Consider the following 17,756-nt stretch of genomic DNA (forward strand, 5'->3'; position numbering starts at 1 on the left):
GTGATTGTGCATTGTTTTTCATAATATTTTCTATATTTTGCTCAGGGCTTTCAGTTTTAATGTAAAATAATTATGATTTATATATTCAAACCAGCAGGTGGCGCTCTGGGCTCCTTTTATCTTTACCAGGTGAATACTAACTACCTTTATGAGAAAGTTTGTCACCTACAGTGCTGAATAGCTAAAGCTCATGTAAGCCAGAGATGTTTTTTTTTTTAACATCCCTTCTATACAGGGTTTCTTTACACTTTTTAAAGGAAACCCAGTATATTCCACAAAATCCTTGCCATGGGCACACCTTGTATTAAATTTGAAATAAAATATATATCATTAATTAATTAATATTTAATACACAATAAAAAGTAGTGTGAATTAGTTAATTTCTTATTGCATATTTGTTTATTTACTTGCAGTCTTTTGAAAAGGAATGAACAAATATCATAAATAATGTGTGCTTCCATTACATGCATGTGTCAAGTATATGTTTAACCAGGTGTAAAGTTTATTATTCAAGGATGGTTGAAAAAGGCCAGGGCCAAGTGTCCTGAATATTGCTGAACTCCTAAGTGGGGTGAGGTAGGAGTAAGGGTCATAGTACATTGTGCACTGCCTTCTTGCTGCCAGCTCTCATGAATAAACAATAAACATTTACTACTAATCATACCATGCCAGTATTTCTCCTACTGTTACTAAACAGTAATAGATACCTAACATGGTAAAGCAAACATTCCACTAAAACTGAAGGTTTGCATACATCGTTTGTCTCACTTTCCTCTAAACCAAAACACCTGCTATTAATAGGTGCAATGGCTTCAGAAACTATTCAGCCCCCGTCCCTTTTTAATATTGTTATGTTGCAGCCTGATGCTACAATCATTTAAACTATTATCATTCCTCATTATTCTAGACTCTGTACCCCGTAATGACAAAGTAAAAATGCAGTAATGTGGACAATTTAGTAAATATATTAGGAGAAAAAACTGAAACACTTACCTAAGTATTCAGACCCTTTACTTAGTACTTAGTTGTAGCACCTTTGGCAGCAATTACAGCCTCTAATCTTTCTGGGTATGATGTAACAAGTTTTACAGAGCTGTATTGGGGGATTTTCTGCCATTCTTCTTTGCAAATTCTTTCAATCTCAGTCAGGTTGGATGGGGACTGTTGGTGGACAGCCATTTTCAGGTCTACCGAGATGTTCGACAAGTTTCAAGTCAGGGCTCTGGCTGGGCCGCTCTAAGACAGTCCCTAAACCACATCTGTGTTGTCCTCACTGTATGCTTTAGGTCATGTTGGAAGATGAATCTTCGGCATAGTCTGAGGTTCAGAGCGCTGTGGAACAGAAGAGCCTGTGACCTATAACTAAAGAAAACTTACAAAGTTCCTTAACCCGAAAAAAGGGGGGAAATATATACATACTGAATCCACGTGATTTTAATTATTTCTCACAGAAGTAAATGTTTTAAAACACATTTTGGAGGTATTTTGTGGCCTATGATTTCTCTTGAGTCAAAACCTTTTCCTGAATTCTCAGGTAAAAATAATGGTTTCATGGTTGATGGTTGTCTTCAGGCCAAAGGTTCCCATTTTTACACTAGAAAACATGCACGCAGTGGGGGGAAAGTGATCCATTTGGCAGTCTTGCAAAACTGGCCCAGCCCTTGGGTGAAAACATATACTACCATTGATCTAAATGGTTCCTTTTACTGTGGTTAAAAAATAACCTCACACAAACCAATAATGATCACCTTCTGACCACATTATTCAGTACAGACTTGGCAATGATCCCATTACTAGGATCACACAACCTGTAAATATAAGATGCTCACTTTATTATAGCCCTGTAGTATTTACTGTATTATTAACTAAGCTCTGGTTATAAAGTGTAAATAGTGGCAAGCCAGGATGGACCTCAGGACAGGCAACATCTCTAGGTCTGTGAAATGTTTAAAGCTGCTTTCAAATCTATTGGAGTTATTTTATTAAAACAAAGTGAGTTGTGTAAATTGTGTTTTTGTGAATACCAGATATACTGAATAAGACAATGATGTTGTCACAAACCGTTTCCTCATCTCCAGCATGTTAAATATAATCCAATAAAACTGTTATCAACTAATAAAATTGTATCAAATGTGCTTACACTGAGGATTATTAGTATCAGTGTGATATTCTGCGCATAGGTACTTTGGGTGTAGATATTGTGTTCTAACACTGGGAAAAATAAGGTTTTATTTTTTTTCCGTGACTGTTTTGTGGGATTTTTCCCTCCCTTTTATTCCATGTGGCACTGGGACAAGAAATTAAGGATTTGTTGTCACAAAACTATCCTAAAATTTGTGGTTCTGTTACCACAATCTTGTGATCCAGATCTCATCAAACACAAAGTCTGGGACCCTCACTGCGGAAGCAGAATACTTTGGTCAAAAATGCTGATAAACACCTCCTTGGCTTGCAGATTGGACTAAAAATGATGAATTACTCCTATGTAAATCATCGTCATTACGGATATAGTAATTACAGCAGGGGTTCCCTAAGATCTGAAAGATATTTCAAAGGCTCCCCCATGTTAAAAAGGTCTAGAAAGGCTGCCTGTCTAGAAGCACTGATGGATACATACTTGAGCTTAAAACATGCTATGTTTTTTGTTTTTCCAGTGTCCATCAAGCCTACTTTCAATAAGATCCTATAACTCATATGACCCAAGTCAAGTTTCCATGGGCCCGTGTGCAAGATGGAAAACAAATGGCACAAAACACACACAAAAAATACAGGATAACTTTAAAATGTTTGTTCTGGTCTTCCTAAATTCATTAATGTGTAAATACTTTTAAAAATGCCCCAGCAAGTGTCTACCTGCTGCCTAAAGCCCAGCAGACTAATTACTAAAGTACGTTTTCAAGCACATTACCCAAATGGATTGTAAAAATGACAATATGAGAGAAGTGGACAGAGAGAACTGAGATCAGGGAAGTATTCCCTTGTACAAGCTTGATAAGGAACTACTGAGACATTCCTTCCCAGTGTGGGAGGGAGGGGTTGTGCATTGCATACTCCCAGCTTAGAAAACAGTGCAGGCTCCACTTGCAAATACACACAGTCACACACCTAAATCCTGAGACATTCTTCTGCCATGCTCTGCACTACACTAGAGCCAGTAATCAGAGGAAGCAGTGCGGGCCTGGTAAGCAGACTATATAATATTTTCTGTTTGCATAGGAATGATTTGACTTGGCTGTACTGCATTTATTTAGAGTGGAGTTAAGGCTGGTGGAAGCTATTTGACATGTGTACACACCTTACTTTATCTCTGGCTGTCAATGCCAGGGCTATATGAGCTATAATAGGGATATATTTATAGAACTAGCAAACATAATATTATTACTTTGGAGAGAAGTTACTTGTCAGGAATGTTTTCCTCACTTACACAGTTACTATAATGTAACTCACTAATGTTACCCAATATACTAACATAAATATTTTTGATATATATTTTTTTGTCTTATTTACAATTTTTGGTTATGTTTGGTTAATGGTCAATTTTTCGTAATGTTTCGTTATCCCTTTTCTAAAATGGGGACTAATTTTTAAAAACATGCCATTGGCCATGCCATGTAATGAGATACAGTGGGCAGGTTTGCCATTAGTTCATAACTGGAAGAATTATTTAGCTCTACTGTGAGTCCCTATAATGAGATATGTTATATTCCAGTCTGTGCTCAGTTCCAGTCTATGGTTGCATAGGTATTCCCCAGTGGTCTACATTTGATTTGGAGGTCACTAGACACTGCATTTCATTTTGACTTGTCATAAATCATGCTTTGGCACGTATATTGTCAATGATTAGACAACATTTTCAGTGCCGTTATTTGTGATGTGAATGTTATCTACCACACAGATTCTAAAGGTTAGCCTTAGGATCCTTTTAAATCTTTTAGTCATCACCACCTTGATTACTGTACTGTGTCATTCCATAAATCATGTTCTTACAATACCTGGGGGGGCAATTAAAACTGCATACAAATTGCTGTTACCCATGCTAACCCCTCAGTTCTGATCTATGATTTATTCAAAGTCTAAAAGCTTGCATGGTGTTGGGTGGTAAAGGTAGATTCATTACTTTTCCTTTGCTCTAAATTTTATGTATAAATAAGACGTATTTAGGGCATTCCATTTTCTGCACTGTGCCTTCAGGGTCAGTTCACGTTTTCTTAGAGATGTATAGCTTTTCCTCTTGTGTTTTTTATGGCTTTTAAAAAGAACCTGTGCTGAGAGAAATATGAGGGCTGCCAATAATGGCATGTCAAAATTCTTGTATAGCTTTTCCTCTTGTGTTTTTTATGGCTTTTAAAAAGAACCTGTGCTGAGAGAAATATGAGGGCTGCCAATAATGGCATGTCAAAATTCTTGGTGCATGGCTATCTTTGAATTTTATAGTAATTGACAAGGAACAGTCATGCAGTTAGTGAGCTCAGAACTGGTAATCTGCATATTTGTTCCAACTCATTTACTTGGTATTGAAGTCAAAGTAATGAAAATTGTGTTACAAAATGAGCAAAAGCAGTCTCTTAGATTTTCTGTACAGGTGTTTTAGGGCACCTTCGCACCTGGCAATTCCACTGCAGACCTAAACAGCCATCCTTCCAAAACCAGCTTGTTATATCTCTTGGATGTCCAGGTGGCAAGATCTCGTGAGTTCCTAGTTCTCGTCCAACGTTTATGTTGAACAATCATAACGCACATGTAAACACCAACGTTTATGTTGGATTTGAAGGTCATTTTATATTATGGAAGATTCAGCAGAATATGTTAAAGCACTTGAAAGCATGAAGTTGAAACTTCAGGATGACTTGCCTAAAGTTTGTAAAAATTGTAAAAAAAATAGTTTGTAATTCAAATCAATAACATCTACACCAAAATTGAAAATTATTTTTAGGGTAAATGACTCTTTAAAATGGAACTAAACCCACAATACTCACCTGTCCCCATTGTGTTGCAGAGCTTGCCATATATTTATTCTTGTCTTCCTGGAAACACTTTTTGGCCATCTTGGTTGGCTGGGATGACATAACTGCTGAAGTTTATTCATTCCCTGCATTTGCAGGGAGAGCTGTCATTGCCTGGTATCCTGGCAACCAAAGCAGAGCGGCGCATGTGCAGCTCAGATTTTCTGACATATACCCAGGGGGATCAGGCAGGTAGGAGGGATTTTTTGCAGAAGGGACATCGCCTGTCCCTTTTAGCAATAATGACCTGCCTGATTGTGGATTTTAAAAGTGAAACTTTAGCTCATCTTTAAGCCTAAAACATGCATTAAAATAAGCCTATAGGAACAGGTTCTGACACTGCAGTGTGGTTTAATCACATTGATGATTCTACTGCTGAACACAATGCAGCTCTGATAACTTCTGTATCCAGCGTCAGTGTGTACAAGTTTATGCCACAATCATAACGCACATATTATATGGTAAACCAAATAACTTGGTTTAGGTGGTACCAATAATATATACTGGTAAAGCTTTAGCACAAAAAGACATTTAGACAGTTGTGTACTTCCAACCATGTGACAATAATTCAGTCAATCTTATCCTTGACCTGTATGCGTACCTAGCTTTTCCTTTCTTGCTGAGTTGGTATATCTGCTGCCGTGTTGTTGCTGACTCCTGTTCGGCTAACAACCATTGTTTTTCCTGCACCTGTATGTTCCTCTGCCTGATTTGCAAACCTGCGATCTGCACAGATCCAGCACCTCTAGACTGTCTTTAGATCATCCATTGTATCTAAGCCCGCTGAACGCACTTTTTCCAATCTTTGTCCTTCTATGCCTACAAACTCAAAGGGGTGATTAAGAGGATATGTATGGGAAGTCCACTTGACCACTACTCAATACATACCAGTTAAACCAGTCTGGAGTAGAGGAACACAAATGGTCTGCCCAAACTACTCAACAGTACTCAACACACTTGGGCATGAACTGTTAGGCAGATTTTGTCCATCATCTATACTTGACCTTACAAATGCTTTTTCCCTATTTTTGGGTCAAGATTCATAGCTTGGTAAATATTATTTGTAAGGCTTAGATAAAGTCAAATGGCAAAAACAGAATATGGACGTTCGTAATGGAAATTGGGAGGTGGAGACTTCACTCCTTCCAAATGTTGTTTAAGAGTTTACTGGGGGTGCCTACCTTGTTTTATCTATTGGGAGAGACTTTCAGATAGAGAGAAACATGAAGGAGGCCTTGTTTGTAGGAAATGTTGAGCAAGGGCTGTTTGATTTTTAAGTATTTTACAAGAATAGTTTTGTGGTTTTTCTTGATTATTATGTCAATAAAGTCCACAAACTCACCTGTTTACATTCCAGCACGTTCCAGATGATCTGCTATCCCGGGTCTGAATTAGAGATATTTCCTTTCACTTTCTGTTCATTATCTGGAATCAAGTCATTACCAGCAGAGCCTTTAAATCACATTGCCTCTGCCAACCTGATTTCTTCCCATAGTATATCCTGCTGCCATGCACATCAGTGCTGCCATCAGTAAATGATGCACACACTTGCCCATCCACATAATCTAAAAGAAAATGGGATTCATCAGTCCAGGTGACCTTCTTTCATTGATAGAAGGTTCAGTTCTGCTACTTACATGCCCACTGTGGACGTTTTCAGAAAGGGTCAAAATTGGTACTTTGACTGGTCTGGGGCTCCACAGCACTATAAGTAGCAAGCTTCCAACACATCACCTAAGAATTACCCGATCGCTTTCTGCCTAATATAACACTTGTACAACACAGGTTCCATAGTTACAGGATAATCAGTTATAATTATTTCACATGTCATTGGTATTAATGTTTGGCTGATCAGTGTACCTATTCTGGATACATCAATTAGTGTAAACTTAATACTGGACTTTTAGGTTTAATACAGTGGAGGGTTCTAATCAAACTTCTGCTTTGTGTGGACAAACTTTAAATTATTTTTCTTTTCTGAGCAAATGTTCTTAGGCTATTTTGTCATAAGCCTTTCTATAAAAGGATAGAACTGCTCATAGTTTGCATTTATACACACTCACCATATTAGACTATTTCATGTGAACAGTGACAATTATCTATGATAACATGATACATTCTAAGACTGAGAAAAATATATGGTGGGAGTATAGGAAACAGGCCAAAAGTAATTAGGGAATGCCAGGAATCCGGGAACAGGCAGTGGGACAATGCATCATGTTGCCAGGGAACTCATATGCATATAATAGGAGAGCCATTTTCCCTCATTTCACATTCCATCTCCTCCTCCTGCCCACAGATGTGCAGTGCTGTCAAAAGATGCATTGTGTAAGGACCAGCCCTGTGTCACAGCCGAGGCATGGCACTGCTCTGTACTCGGGGTGTTCTCCGTGCCTCGGTGTGACAGAACTTCAGTCCAATGGGTTGCTGTTTGGGGATCCCCTGGGTGAGAAACCTCTTCAGATGCCCAGGTCAGTCTAGAAGGGAAAAGCTAACAGTTAATCAACTAACACACATTTCAATAAAACCAGTACTGTTTTTTTTTTTTTTTTTTTTTATAGAATTGCTACATTTTCATATTTAGATTGTAATCAAAGCAAATTAGTCACACCCGGGGTCTAAAATAGTCTCTATTATATTAATGCATGGTTACATCAAAAGGGTTTATCAGGAAACAGCTTTTCTTACGCCCTAGTTTGTAGCACTATCTCCCAAGAGTTCTCTCCATACACAGGCTCTTGAAAGTTAAGGCATGTTTACTTTTGGTTGACCTCTGCACTGCTTGCATGAAACAATATTGCCGCTTATTATGACTCTAACTTCCAGTAAATGTCACTATAATCCAAGCATAACTAAAATGAGTATATAAGCATGTAATCTGATTTTAGGGCACTTTGCTCTAATACATTTTATTATAATTCCTAGAGACTATTGCTTCTGTTTCTCCCTTGATTGCAGAATATTGAAAATGGTTTCCAGTCGTATCTCATTTTTCTTTAGCTACACTTCCCTACCTCCATGATGTTTTATTAATCCAATATTCTGGTAAACGTGGTAAATTTACTATGTGATGAAAACAATAAAAGCTTTAAAAACACATTTGCATCGTATTGTTTAGGATGTGTAATCCCTTATTTTTTTATGTGTAATGGGTATTGTCAGCTCTTGCTATATTTATAATGCCTGTATGTCAGCTTTTCAAGCTCTGATCTGAAAGAGTTAATCACTTTAAAACCTTGGAGTTTTGCTATTAAGGTTTTAAGTGACTAGTAAGTGCTATTTGTTGGAGAAAGATGGAATCTTCTGATATGCTGACATGCATTGTATCCTCCATGCTCACATTAGGATATTATCTGGTCACTCCACTTTAAAGTTGATGAGCGGTTACATTTTGTCTGCTAATATGTCTGTAAAAGACTAGCTAACAAGTCTTATCTTAATAAGATTACATGATATCATTGGAAATTTAGAAGTGCTTCTTACCAGGGTTATTCTTTGAAGTGATGGGAAGTCTAAAAGTACAGCAAGGTATAATCAGATTTTCATAACTCCCAAGTGTTCCTGATTTTGAAGGACTATCCCTGTAAGGCCGGGGTCAATACCAGTATTCCCCAGACACCAATCTCCCAATCTATCGCCGCAGTCTTTGCCTATAGCAGCCCCCGCTCAGCCTCGGGAGACTGGCAGCGTCTCCTAGCACTCGGTTTCCCCCAGGACTTGGTTCGCAAGGGATGGTGTCTAGAGATAGGCAGGTAGCCGACCTGCAGCCCACTAATACAGAGTACAGAGCCCACAAATACTGAGTACAGAATGTCAGGAAATCCAAAAACAAGCCGAGGTCAAAACACAGGAAATCAGTCCACCAACCGAAGTTCAAAGGGAAAGACACAAATAGAGTCGGGATCACAAGCAGAGGTTGGTCCAGGCAGAGTTCAATGGATAGTCAGGAACAGGCACAGGTCAGTAACAGAATAGTCAAAAATCCCTCCAACACAGGTAATTCCAGCAGACCCTATAACAGGCACAGAAGACTGGAAGCAGAGAGACTATAAAGCCCCTGCAGCCAATGACAATGCAGGACTGAGTCAGGAGCTGATCAGCCTTTAGAATCCCCTTCAGCTGTGCACAGCCTACCAATGGTCGCTGGGGATGCCATAAATCCATCAGGCTTCACAGTTATAGGGAAGCAGGGGCTGCTGCTATCTTAGTTCTCCTGGTTGTTGCAAATGACATCTCTGGACAGAACAAACAGTGTTTTATATTGCGATGGCACACAGCACGGAGTCGTCCCCCAGATGAGCATTTCCTAACAATCCCTCTATCAGATCCAAGGCTTTCCAGTCTCATACTTCCTCAGCTGTCTCTCACTTTATACACCTCTATAAAAAAGTTTTATTTAACTATTATTATGCATTATTTCACACTAAACCTTTCATCTAGCCTCATTATTTTGTTGTTATTTTGAAAAAGCTAATATAAAGGGAAATTAGTTGAACAAAAAGCACCCCTTCTCCCTATTACTAAAAGCTGGGAAGTATGAGTTTAGGTGTATGGTGAACTGAGCAGTGAAAATGTTTTTCTATTTGGTTACTAGGGGGTTCTTAGTGATGTAATCTCTCAGGGAAATCTATCCTAAATAGGTGTCATATTTTACTACTTCTGCAATTAGGTTTTGTGGTTGAGTTTTTGGTAGACTGGCTTGTGGTTAAGTTTAGGGACTAGCAGGAGGTTAAGTTTGGCTAGGTGGGCTGGGAGGTGAGGGTTAAACACCAGGTAGGAAGGGGGGAAGGGGAAAGGCACCAAGAAGAGTTAGGCATCAGTACGTAATGGGTTGGAGTCAGGCACCAAGAAGATGGTTTGGGGTTGGGCAGTAGTATGGGATTTCATCACTAGAGGAACCCAAATCTGATATGGTAGTCTAAACAATGTACACAAGACAGCAGCAAGTGCACGGTCAATCAGAAGCCATTGACATTCTTCCCACTGGCCAGCAATGTAGGAGGCATTCTTCTTGCTGACCACCATGCTACACTGCTGTGAGCTGTGTATATAGAAATTATAGAAGGGGTTCCCAAAAGCACTGAAAATGTTTTCAAGGGTTCCCCCATATCACAAGTGTTGAGGAATCACACATATTAGAGTTGCATTGATGTGGCCATGTGAGTTCAACATGTGTTTGCCAGTCTACCTATCCTAAAAGATTAGTCAAGGTTTTTTTTGTTTGCTATTTTGAAAGTGTAGTGGGGGACCCCCTTTTGTATTGCTATGTGTATGCACCATGCCTTTGTGTTAATTTTTATATTTAGCTATTTTAAAGGATGTCATGTGGTCCTAATCCAGACTATTCAGATTTTTTATGTATCTTCCTCAGGAACAGGAACTGCAGAGACTATCTTAGAATAAAGACTTGAATCTCTAGAGTGTTTTGTTCATAGCTGACAGTTTCCTGTGCAATTGTTCCCTGCTTGAATAAAGACATTAGCTAATTTTCCTTCCACAGTCTGTGTAGCATTTGTCACTCCAAAGAAGCTCCTCAGAGATTCAGCACCGCATACGTTCCACGTGCACTTTCATTTTCTGGTGGGCTGTTTGAGCATTTTATACGTTCCTTCCTTATTGGCAAGATTTCTTTCTTGGCTCAATTATTCTATTTTATCTCTAATGTAATTCTAGATTTTTACAGCCACTACAATTTTTTTTTCTTCCTACTGACGTGTTCATACAGTAAACAAGGTTCACCTTTTTTCAACACAGATATCTCCATGGATACAGGCAGCCCCCCACCCCATGTACTTGAAATACCAGCCTTAAATAGATGAGAATTGGGACAGATATAGAAGTGAAAGCTGATAAGAAATGCCACAATGCTTCTTTGCGTTCTGCAGCAAACCTTAACCCCTTTTTACGTACATCTGACTATGTCTAGCCCCGGCATTATTAGATCAGCTGCAAGGTATGGTTAGACTGACTTTAATACATTGCATCATTGCTTTTATGTGCTGCCATCTGTTAGATGCATTCTATTTTAATGTATTCCACCATCTTCAGTGTCCGCTGCAGGTAGAGGCTCCATAGACAGCACAGACTCTGGATTCCTGGCCAGCTGGTCACTTTGGCAAAGCTGCAGCACACACCGGCAAGAACGATGTCCCGACGTGGAAACAATGGCATCAGGCAAGTAATTGTCTAAGATTTGCTATACTGAATATTCTAAATTCATACATAAGCTCTAATTGGATATATTTATTAGCATGAAATGTTTGGCTGTTTAGTAAGCAATGAGAATAGAACAGACAAAAGAATAGCATAGCTGAGCTGCTTTAGCTATTGCAGTAATGTTTGAACAGACAATTGTTCGCTGTATTCTTCCTAGGTCTCCCTAGCAACATTTATCACTACTTCATCTTCATCCAGTAGAATCCAGCATATACAGCACAGGCAACAATGCAGATTTTGCTCAAACCATTGGCACAAATCATTTACAATTGTGAGCATGCAAGTTGCTAACATGAGTTAGTACAAATGTATATATTCTGGTATGAATATATATTGCTTTTTTCGGACTAGAAGAGGAAACGTGATGGTGTGATTTAATTCTGTAGGCAATATTCATAATATTGGAATAGTTTTTTATATGCAGCATCTGTCATTCTGCTCCATACAGCAGCGATATGTGCTTTTTGGATCTCTGCCCCCTAATTAAAACTGGCGCATTGATTGGACATCGCATACTCCTGTGTATTGTGCAGTCATCTGCACTTGTGTCTGATCATTGTGATGAAGAAGGTTGGAGTAAAGCTTTTATTGCTGTCTGGGTCCAAGCTGGGGGTGAATCTCTCCCTTTTATTAACCCGGTGACCCCTGTCACTAAGATAGAAATTACAGGGAAATCCAACATTCTGAGTTGTCATCTGAGCAATAGGTGAGAAACTAGCCTCCAATGGTGACACCTGTTCCATGGACAACTCTTTGGTATTGTTCACTTTAGTAAGATTTCTTCCCTTTACTATTAGCACTATTAAGACAGAATGAAAAGGTAAACCCCCTTAGCAGGGCGCAGACCCCTTCCTGCAGTATACAAAACTAAACATTGGACACTGGAAATACACTTTAACTTTAGATGTGTGCAATGCAAATGACTGTAGAATGTGATTAGAATTACACTTCTGCTTTAGAGTTACACAGAATATAGAATATTCATAGAATTACACAGTGATATTGATTTTGTAGGCTAAAAAGGACATAATCAGTAAATAATTAAAGTCATTCATTTATAAACAAAGCTCTAGTTGATTAATCTTATAGTGTTTTATCATAGCAGTATATTTTATGTGCTACCAGAAAAAAACACATTTTGATAATGTACACAGCAGGACACAAGTCTGGTGTTTTTATAGTAGTCGGCTGACTGCTGGGCAATGTAACCGTGTTTAGACACTATTATTATTTTTAGTGTTGGGCATCTATTTATAAAGCAATGGGTCTGACATTCACCAAACATTCTCTGGTGGGTGTTCTTTAAGGTCCATGTGTTTTTAAAGGCATTCTCCACCAGAGAATGTTTGTTAAATGTCAGACTCACTGTTTTAGTACCAGACCCCTTAGTTTTGGTGGTATATTGACATGGTTCTTGTTAAATACATAAAATACAATCATGTTACATCACTTTTAGTAGCTGTATGTACTAAGCCTGTTAAAGTTACCGATTCCTTAGAATATTGTTTATTTATGTTTTTTTAAGTATATATTAAAGTTTGCTAACAAAACATGGATTTTAGGCATTATTCAGCATTTGCTTATTTTTCCCCATGGTATGACTGCAGCTGAGAACACTTTTACATATATTTCTTTCAACAGTAAACAAAGTTTATCCAGTTTCTTAGTACAATGTCCATATGCAATAATGACTGAGGAATGTAATACAAGCAACCATGGAGATGACAGGGCAGTTAACATATTTGATGTTAACCTTACTAATGCTTACACAAGGAATTACAATGCACAGATTTTTTTTCATGAAGGAAGAGGATTGCTGCTTTGTAATTGCATTGTGGTTCCTTCAAAATAATCCAGTGCTTCTGTAGAAACCTTAGAGCCATGTTTGTGTCACTAACCAACATTGAAATGTAATATAATATTGCAAGGACACTTATTAATGTGTAGTGCTTTATTCTTCTTTCAAGCATGCCTTTCAAATTAATTAATTTCAAGGTAAGCATTGCTATATTTGCAAAAAGTTTGCTTACTTACTAAAAGTTGTAGTTTATTTTGCAGGCTGATTTATAGAACAGTGATGGTGTGCAGAGTACAGTAACTCCTGACAGCTGAAATCCAAATACCTTAGTAAGGGGTGACTTGGTGCAATTTAGCAAAGTCAGAATTTACTATCAGTTGCGCAGCTTTACTGAATAAATCTACCTGGCCCCTGGACACACAGGATTTTGTTTATTAGCCACGAAATTGTGTGAACATATCTAATATGAGCATTTGATATAAAGAGACATATTATTGGTTATGCTGGCTGTATGCTGTGAGCTAGTAGACTGAGAAGCAAAATAGGCAAAAGTTTATTTGCAAAATGACTTATGGCAGACAATTACGTTTCAACGTTAGAAACAATCAGGGTAAAGTGAGGTAAGGATAACTGGTTATACCTCAACCCCTCAGCTGAAATATATTATATATATATATATTCAGCTGTGTGTGGAAGCAAAAGACAAAGCATAACAGAAGGTGAACGTTACAAAGTTGTATTTTTTGCATACAATACATCTTCTGCACACTATTTCTGTTTTTATTCTATTGTCTAGTCTAGGCTACAACAGCCCATGTAAAGGTAGGACCTTTACAAAATTTCATTTATTCTTACTAAAATTCCCCTATTTGTCTCTTACGCAAGATTTAAATATGATAGGTATGATCTATGATTGAGGAACTCCTAGTAAAAGTAAAGTGGGGACAATACCTAAAGAAAGCTAAAAGCTCTGTACTCTTATTGTTCCTATGAAACTGTCACTGTTGTTACAGTAGATTTTTTAGATCTTTAGATTTTCTCATCTGTGGGGTTCCATAATATGCATAGATAGACTTTAACTAAAATGTATTAATACTATTGTGAAAGGAAATGCTTTTCAAACTGTGAAGTTTGTTTGGACTGTCTATCTGTACAATATATATATATATATATATATATCTATATATATAAATATATATTGTACAGATAGACAGTCCAAACAAACTTCACAGTTTGAAAAGCATTTGCTTTCACAATAATATTAATACAGTACGATGCTTGTAATTTATGATTTCTGGGGACTTTCCATTATGTTTTTGTCCACCAAGTTTTTCCAGGATTCTAAAGTTCCGGTGTTTGTGTACTTTGAAAGCAAATTCAATATGTTCAGAGGTGGTACAAGTCCCTGCTGCCTAAGGCAAACATCAAATGAATTGTGAACCACAAATGTTTTTGCACCACAAATGTTTTTGCACCTATATGCTTAATATATCCCCTATGGTATCTTCTCATCTATTTTATTCCATATATTGGGAGCATTTGAGGTGATGAAAACAAAATATTAGGGTATTAGATCCTGAATTGTACACTGGTTTCTCTGCCATTGCAGGAAAAGCAGGTAAAAGTATGAAATAGACATAAATACACAGTTTTTTTAAGTAGGTGAATTTGGCAAGATATTTTTAGTGAATCTCACTTTTTATGCTGATTGTAGGGAATTAATATTATTTCCTAAAACCGATCAATTGGAATTCATGAATTGCATTATTTTTTGTAAGCTCACAAAATATTGCATGTACTTGTTTCGTTGAATTTGCCATTACTTTAGAAAAATGGGCCCATGTCACCTTTTTGATAAACCCAATCAATAATACACTTACAGCACAGAAGAAAGCTATAACTCTTTGCTATTGTATATTATCTGCATTGTGGGTATTACCATTCACCACGGTCTTCAAGCAAAGCTTTACACCTGTGCACATAAACCTTACATCCACAGGTGGTGTGGTATGTAGACATTGTCTTTTGCCAGTGGTACCTTGTGCTAGTGGTATGTTTCATATACATTCCTGAGGATTAGTGGTATGTTAAGATCCTACTCCCTGGTACCTAGTGGCATGTTGACTACCTATTCCCTGATATCCATTAGTATGTATAATACCCATCGCCTGGTGCCTAGTGGCATGTTTGATACCTTTTCCCTGGCACCCAGTGGTATGTTTGGTACGCGTTTCCTTTTATCCAGTTGTACATTTGACACCCCATTCCCTGATATCAGGTTGAAAGTGTAGTGCCTTTTCCTTGGACCCCTGGCATGTGTCCGATATTCACTTGTTGGTGTTTTATTTTCATATAAATAGTAGCATATTCAATAAGTCATAGGTTGGTTTTTAAAAAATCGAAAAATAGCACCTATTTTTTTGCTTTGTTAATAATTCTTAGTTCTCTGACATAAATTAAATGAATATACAGCACCTATAGTTTTCTTTTCTACATATAGCTGTATAATATTTCAGTGCACTTGCATGAGGAGTCTCCATGCTTTGTGTCTCCATAGATGACCCGGAGGATTCAGAGCTTGGCTCTGTGGCTGAGGAGACCCCACTGGGGAAGGACTGTATCTCCTTGGGAGTGGGAGAAGGATTTATCACTGGTAATACCGGGCATAAAACAAGACAAATTGTCCAAAATACCTTGATCATTAAAGGCTTTGTATTGATTCAATGTATGATTTAAATGTAAGTCCATCTAAAAAAACAGATATCTCAGGTTTAGAAGAAAATCAGCTTCTTATAACATTAGGGGACCTTGGTAGAAAATGATTTCCCAGAAATTCTTGATTACATGCTCAATGTCAAGGTGAACTGAACTGCAGTAAGAAGGTGGGGGTCAGTGTCTTGGGGACATTGCTATTGAGATAGCCCTGTGTTACAAGAAGCTTGAAAGTTAATGAACCCAGTGAAATTCACTTAGAACAAAAAAAATAATATTTAAAAAAGAAAAGTAAACTAGTTTTGGCATATTTCATGTATTTAGATAACTTTAAGTAGATGGCAAAAATAGTCTTAAAAAGATGTGTGTTAATATGTAACATGATGTGCTTAAAATGCAGGTAAGAGAACAAAACATAATATATGTGAACATCCTGTGTAATAAATTATTTATCATTCATAACATTGTAAATAGAGAGGGGAGGCTGTAAGTTTTCAATTTTTTTCTAAATTAAATTTATTGTTAATATGTTTAAATTAAGTACATATTTTACAGTTTAATTTTCAAATTCTTCTACTTTAAAGACACTTTTTTTTGCTTATGCTGGTCAGCCCATCCTCCCCTGGCCATGTACTATATTTAGGTGAGAAATGTATCAATAAAGAATACAGGTACAGGTATTCCCACCATATCCTTGTTTTCCTCCTGCAGTGCCCAGACAAAGATATTGTCACCACCACCTCCTTGTCCTTCTGGGTTGAGTCCCTTGAAACACACAGCAGTTGAAATTGACTATAGTATCTTCTCATGAGATTTCACTTGCTCTGGATTCCAAAGGACTAAATCTGGAATTATGATGCCATATTTCCCAGGAAACAACAGAAAACAAGATAATATAAAAATATTCCTAATTTTTGTTTCCTTCACAGGTATGTTTGTTATGGTAGGTGATTCAAGAAGGTGGAAGTGGCCTGACCAACATAAAGAGGCCATCAATTTTTGTGGAGGGCTAGTTTTTTTTTTATCAAACCAATTTATTGTATATAGAGGAGTTACAAATAGAATAGATTTATAATTCATTTTACAGAATTAGTGGAAGAAAACAGATCTTTTACAAGCATTGGAAAGTTGATACATTATACAATCGCATATGTTATATGAAGAACATTTTATCCCTGAGTTATTAACTTTAATTATACTGTAAGAATATGCATATTGTGGAATGAAAGAATTAACAATATTTGTCTTAGCTTCTAGAGGATATTGTGAGGGGGACTGGAGGCCTAGTTTTAAGTTGGCTTCACTTGAGTGAGCGAGCGATACACAGTATCAATTTAAGATACATTTCCTTTGTACATTAAATAATTTTAAATGAAAAATTATATGGCCAAGCTAAGTCAGCAAGTCAACTTTTTCTTCCTCTGATGTCACTTAGGGTAAAAGGTAGATTTAGAAAAAAAATGTCCTAAAATGAGTATCCTCACCAAATCAGACAATAAAGGGCCATTTAAAATTGGGGGCAAAATGTAGAAAATAGCTTGTGATAAACTAAGTAATATATTTAGATATGTCTGGTAATTAATGATATGTATACTATGTTACTGAAACTTCTAATTCTAGATGAAATAGCACATTATACTGAAGCAATATTGCCCTCAGGCTAAGGTGTTAAATCTGAAATCAGCTGTTGCTGGATTTCACTGAATTCAACAACAGGCTGAGAATGTTCTTCGGAATGCTTAATGCTACATTACAAAATGCTTAGCTCAAGTTATATATTAAATACTCTATTACTGCCAAATGAACAAACTGAACACTATTATAAAAGCCTGGTGTATACTGTGTGGGATGCAGCGGAGCAGTCAACACTGTTGGCTTACTGGCAACATTCTGCCCTTGATTGGACTACCCTCCCAGTGGGAAATGGTTTGGGACAATTGTGAAAGTCCATATAAAATAACAGTGACATAGTGCGTGCTTAAATTCCTGCCCAGCTACCATGTAACTCAGTAAACACATTTAGACTA

At 37.4% G+C, this 17,756-nt stretch overlaps 1 protein-coding gene across 1 annotated transcript in view; it reads left to right on the plus strand.

The window, feature by feature from the left end:
• Positions 1–17,756, plus strand: part of SH3TC2 (SH3 domain and tetratricopeptide repeats 2) — a 61,364-nt gene that overhangs the window by 2,910 nt on the left and 40,698 nt on the right. The window contains exons 2-4 of the mRNA XM_072398991.1: positions 3,022–3,181; positions 11,052–11,177; positions 15,575–15,670. Of these exons, the coding sequence (XP_072255092.1) occupies positions 3,022–3,181; positions 11,052–11,177; positions 15,575–15,670 (382 nt within the window). The remainder of the gene's footprint in view (positions 1–3,021; positions 3,182–11,051; positions 11,178–15,574; positions 15,671–17,756) is intronic.

This window comes from Pyxicephalus adspersus, chromosome 2 (genome assembly GCF_032062135.1).
Source record: "Pyxicephalus adspersus chromosome 2, UCB_Pads_2.0, whole genome shotgun sequence".
Taxonomy (NCBI): Eukaryota; Metazoa; Chordata; class Amphibia; order Anura; family Pyxicephalidae; genus Pyxicephalus; species Pyxicephalus adspersus.